The sequence below is a fragment of the Amblyomma maculatum genome, chromosome 5 (assembly GCF_055883805.1).
Source record: "Amblyomma maculatum isolate TAMU_Amacu chromosome 5, ASM5588380v1, whole genome shotgun sequence".
In the NCBI taxonomy this organism is placed as follows: domain Eukaryota; kingdom Metazoa; phylum Arthropoda; class Arachnida; order Ixodida; family Ixodidae; genus Amblyomma; species Amblyomma maculatum.
The window spans coordinates 71,168,846-71,174,845 of record NC_139348.1 but is presented as its reverse complement, the minus strand read 5'-3'; the positions used below and the strand labels follow the sequence as shown (position 1 = coordinate 71,174,845).

Genomic DNA, 6,000 nt, shown 5'->3' with positions numbered 1-6,000 from the left:
ATTAAACTAGATCTACAATCCCAAACTTAAACTCTAGTAAGTCATCGTTCTTTGTCAAGGAAGTGGCCTGGAAGACAAACAAGCAGACAGGCGGGGTGGCACAGAGAGTTTGGTGGGTGGAGCAGATCAGGAAGTATGCGGGGCTAAAGAGGCAGCTGGCACGGGAGACATAAGAGAGGCTCTTGTAATGAAGTGGGCGTAATTTATGCGCCAACAATGTAGTGACCTAATTGTTTCCCAAAATGTACTTGATCACTCGCAGCTTTACCCTGAAGTTCCTGCGTCCCCGCATGCCATCATGGTGCAAGCGGCTCGTGGCAGCTGACAAGTCAGAGACTATGCTTCAGTTTGCGCGGGAAAATTACTCGGATCCACTGATCGACTACCGGCCCTTGGACCTTCTGGTCGATGACAGCGTGGCAGAGTTCGTGCGGGAGCAGGGACGTTTCCAGAGGGTCTACTCATTCATGGTACTCCACTGGGTAGCGGACCAGCTGCACGCGCTGAAGAACATCGTCACGCTCATGACGCCTGGAGGGGAATGCTTCGTAGTCTTCTCGAGAATACTCAACGCCCACAGAGTCTTCATGGAGGTGAAGGGTTCGCCCCAGTGGAGCAAGTATGCCCATGTAAGCAGAAACAAAACCCATACTGTAGCTATCCATTAGCGAAACGTGCGAAAACAGGGGTACTAGAAAGGACACTCGAACACCGTACAGAGGACTAGCCTTGCTGGAGTGCAACACCTATGTTTTACTTTCAAGCCCAACCTAAGCGTAGCCTTGCAGATAGCTCTCGCGAAACACGAAGTTTAACCACGAGCTAAATCAGAGCTAATTGTTTTAATTCGCTTAGGTACAAACTTAGTTTTATTTATTTAAACACTGCACCCCTTTTCAAGGTCTTCCGTTCGTTACAAAGAACTCCCAAAGTAAGTACTTGTTTCCCAAAAGACTTGCCCCGCACAATTCCAGCTGTTGTGATGCAGAGTACTTGTCCTTGCACAAAAGTCTCATATGAGCAAAGGCGAGCCAAGGAGACACATGCCTACACAGATATAACGAGAAAAAATTCACGGCACTCGAAATCCGGAGCTCCAAACTACAGTGCGTCTTGCAATTCAGAGTGTCATCGCCCACGACCACCGAGTGGACATACTGATGAGAATCACCTTGCGCTATGTCAGCACTGTTTTTCAATCAGTGTGCGACGAGAATAGGCCGGGAACGTTATATAAGGCTCATATCCTTCCTCAAGGCCTGTCAGACATGCCGCGCGCCTCAACAGCGACCGATCGGTTTTGGGCAGCAGTCCTGGTGTTCAACAAGTGTTTCGAGAATTGTTTTTGAACTCTGTGCTTCAACTGTCTCTCTCCGCCACACAGCTGTTGGAGGATGTGACGCCGGAAACCATCTTAATGGAGGACATAGCGTCGGTGCGAGCGTACGCTGCGAAGCTCGTTCATGATTCCGGGTTGACTGCACTGGCTTGCGAAGTTTTCCGTGTTTCTCCTCCCGGTGGATTCAGGAATGACTCGGCAGGCGGTACGTGTGGTGCACTCAAAACTTGCTGGTTCCCCTCTTTCACGTATTGAAGGGGAGCTAAGGACAACTCTTTGCGATTTAAGTACAAAGGGACAGTTTAATGCTTTGAGGTTACATCCTGCTTGACGCAGCAACACCCACAGTTTATTATTGAGGAAACTTTATTGGAAGCGGGCTATTGTTTGAGGTGAGACTGAGAAGGCTCAATGATCCTTGTTTAAACTAAAATTTCTGTATAGATAGCTGGTATATAGAGAGAAATTACTGTTGAAGTTTAAGAGCTTTGGAAGGTGTCGAGGTGCCGACTTCTACAATATCAAATTTACAATACTTGGAGGCAGCAAAGCTCTTATCTTCAACGAGATCATTAGGCGTGCAAGTGAATCAATACGATCTATAGATACAGGGTAATTTGCCTACTCAGTTTCTGACAGTGCAGAAAACACGCTCGCAACAGAGAGACACCCGCGCGAGCGTTAACTTACAGCTGGGAAGTTGATCATGCAAAGGCACATTTTAGAGGCAGAAACAGCAGCAACCATAACCAACATGAGAAAAGCACCAGAAGACACGAGGTAATCAAACAGTTAATCGTCTACAACTGTCTCACTAGTAGCGGGAAGAAGCCAAATTTTTGTTTGATAAAAACCCAGATAGCAAGTTGTCTTTGATGTTGCATATGCATAAGTCAATTCGTTTGTCAGTTTGTCTGCGTGGTGATAAGTAACTTCACATTCGTGGAAATATGGCTTACGGTGCCGAAACTTCCTTCTTTTAACTGCTAGTTTTCCTTTGGGAGTGTTTTTGTGCTTTTATTATGCTCGGACAAGCGTCCGTTTACACGCCTACCCATCTGCCGAATATATTTTCTCTTGGACCTATAAATTGAAGAAAATGGAATACATCAATCTGTTATCACATAGGCCCAAAACTATTTTCTATAATTCTTTTTTGCAAATGATAGTATCAATGGCTGTGGCATAAGAGGGCTGCAAATACCAGATAGCTTTTCTTAAACGGTAAGTTCATTTTCACTTTTGCACGGTTAATTCTATTCGAGATTTTGTGAGGGGCTTTAGCAATACGAAATGACAGTTACTTTTTTTTTTCTTTCGCGTTAACAGGTCATCCTCAATATTTCGTCTGACTTCGATTTTTCTCTGAATCCGCATTTTTGTGCCACTAAAGTTAACGCCACTTGCCTCTTTATTAAGGCTAAAGCTTTTAATGGCTCATCCTGTCGTGGGCACAGTGTGTCCGGCTTTTGCGGCGTTCTGATTGGCCGAGGCGGGATGCGTCTCTGCCATCTGCAATGCCACACTTAAACGCATGCCAAGTAACGCCATCCGACAGGAGCGATGGTGTACCGTCCAAACTCACACTCGCGATAGATACGGCGTCTTTACTTTCCTACAAACCAATTATAATTATAAGTAGCACTGCAATAAATGCCGACAAGGCTAACGATGGGAGGCAAATTGTGGGATAGGAAGGGTAGGCTTTCGCCATTCTCCTCTTAAGAGACATCTAAGAGACCCTCTAATTTTTATTCAGGGAACCTGTCTACACCCTTATATTTATTTTAGCCTATCGATGTTAGCGTCGACATATCCCTTTATCAGCGGCCTCTCAAGGAGCACATTGGTCAGCTCGGTGAAGATTACTGCATGCGTTGTAGGTAGAGGACAGCCAGCCATTCTCTTTTAGGCTATTTTTGCAGCAGCCCATATTCCGAACTCAAATTCAATGATGCAATATGATAGGGGATAGCGGTCGAATCAAAGTCGGAATGTATTGTGAATACTTCTGACGCAGAGTCGTTGCATTGCGTCGTATGTTGATCACGTTTCCTTTGTCATTATCTTCGCCATATGGATGATATGGATATGAAACTGATATGGAACAGCAAAGAGCAATTACAGAAATATAAAGCTCGAGCACTCAGCCAAACGGAGTGGGAGGCAGAGCTGCTCCACACAGGCCTCTCTGAGCAGCGCAGCCTGGTCACAAGGGCCCGGGAGACAGCCCAGGCCAATGGTATCCTGGACTGAGGAAACCACCCACGCTATTCCGTTAAACAATTAAAGTTTACTCTCTCTCTATCTTCGCCATTATAAAACGTATGGTTATCCCGCTGCAGTCCGTACTTCATAGTATTGAATAGACAGTTTTCCTAGACGTGCTGATCGATCTTCTGAGCGGCTGAGCTAATTTGCATTTTTAAATATTAAGCCTGTTTTCAACAAACCTTGTGATCTTGGCACTAGCATGGTTATTTTTCTCCTTGCCTCAAAACTATCCAATCAACTTTCTGGATTTGCTCATACTTTGCTATTTAAGTAATGATTGCTTCTTTAATATTGCACTTTGTATGTATTTATTTCGTGCTCCTGTCATAAAATAAAGCATTTGTCGGACATGATCGTGCTTCATGCGCTTGTAGTTTGTTTCTCAATGCCTCTCTTCCCGACTTCATTTGTAATCGATGAACCTTAATATAAATAAAAGCACGAAACCTTAAGTGTAGCTCTACACATTCTTTGAATGCTGGTACTTTTTGTGCGAGCGAAGAGACACAGGCTAATCACCTCGGCAAGAAGGAATATACCGATCACATCTTAATCACTATTGCTCAAGAAAAAGTTGATTACCACTTGGCGAAGGGTTTAAAATTTTGGAAAAATATTTCGAGGATATTTAGCGAAACACTCCATAATGCATCTCTTTCATTTTTACATTCATTTTTTCCAGACCTTTTTACACTTATGAATCCAATCCACGACAAACTCAGCGATGAAGAGAAGGAGAAACTTCGAGAATGCACGCACCGCGCCATCGAAGAAGTTAGGAAGAAAAGTACCGGATCAGCGAGCACCACCCGAGATTTGATTGTAATACACGCTTGCAAGGCACAAAAATAAGCATACTTTACGCAATCTGCGCGATATACTCAGAAAAGAAAGTTTCGCAATGACTAGATCTTCTGCAATTCAGTAGGCATTATATATGATAACGATGATTCTTCGAAGAAAGGAATTTTTTTCCCCTAAAACTTCGCCGATTCTCGTCATCAGATTTATTAGCGCTTTCGGTCTAACATTTATCCTAGGGTTCCACGTGCACACAAATAGCGTTCTATGGTATTTTTTTCTTCTTTGCACAATCAGCCTTCTTCGGAGTGTTGCTATCAAGTTTTGTACGAACTTGTTTGTTTCTGAAGATTTAATAAAATGTGGTTTATGGTATACAATTTCCACCCGACGGATCTGTTCTCTCGGTATTGGGCTTAGCATTAACAGTTGGAAAAGACTGCTAAGAGTTTATGACCATATGTCTCTGAATGGGGGGTCCTGGCAGTAGCTATGCAGGCAATATGCACAGGAAACGCCGCTGAGTGTGAATGCAACGTACAAGTCCTCAAAAGCGAGCTAATCATTTTCAAGACGACAGAGGAACTGCTTACCAAACTTTTGCCTTTAACATGTCTTCTACCAACTACCACCTCTCATAAGCCAGAAGCTTTAACATTGCCTGTTTTTTGAAGCTTGTTTGGAAATTAGAGGTTTCGCTCTACATGATAAGTCTGTTTATTGTATTTCATCATCAGTTATTGAATGTGCGCGTGGATGAAATCGACCTGTGCCTCATATTATGAAGGGAATTTGTGTGTCGAAGTAGAAGGAAACAAGGACATACTTACTCATATTTTATTTGCCCCACGTGTAGCCTACTTTCCTTTACGGCATACAACGATGACAGACCGCTCTCTACGGTTGCACTTTGTGCATGCCAGCTGACGTAAAAAAAGAGGTCGGAATCGAAACGCCCTCGCCCTCCTTGCGAACGATTCAGCGCTTTGCTGCCGTTCCTACGTTTTACGAGGCCTCCGACTGTGCATTCATGCCTGGCTTGCATCTGCCGTCGGCAGCGTGCACACTGATCCTGCCGCATCCGAGAAGCATGCCCGCCTACACCACACTGACCGATATGCTTATCATTTTCTGTGAATGCTTACAGCGACCCTTCAAAGAAACAAGTTCCGGCAAATAACAACTGGGCAAAAGGGTCGCTTCTACATCTTTCTATGTTTTCTCAGCAGTTGTTTTTCCATGTCTGTCATGTCCCATCAAGAGAAAGTTGGCGAACAGAACCTCAACGGGCCGCCAACTAATCATGGGCTAAATTTGTTATTCTTCAGTCGCACTGAAGTATAGCGAATAAATTATCATTAGCAGCCATCGGTCATTTGGTTTTCGGACGCACGTTAGTACCCCTAGAATGTGCACCTGCGAGATCACGATAAGAAATTCACAGCCTGTCTCTTAGTCGAGCGTAAGTTTCAGTATAAAATGCGCACATCTAGACAACTTTCTTGGGCGGGTAGACATACTGAACAATAAAATATGCCCTTTAATGTCTTGAGAAACGCACTGTAGCACTTAGGTTTCCCGCAAAG

At 44.2% G+C, this 6,000-nt stretch overlaps 1 protein-coding gene across 1 annotated transcript; it reads left to right on the top strand.

Moving 5' to 3' along the window:
• Positions 1–303: 303 nt before the first annotated feature.
• LOC146188484 (4-vinylphenol methyltransferase 2-like) lies at positions 304–4,777 on the top strand. The gene is made up of 3 exons (XM_084603116.1): positions 304–629; positions 1,385–1,544; positions 4,296–4,777. Exons 1-3 carry the CDS (start codon positions 339–341, stop codon positions 4,463–4,465), a joined length of 621 nt encoding a protein of 206 aa, XP_084459242.1. The 5' UTR covers positions 304–338; the 3' UTR covers positions 4,466–4,777.
• Positions 4,778–6,000: the final 1,223 nt, after the last annotated feature.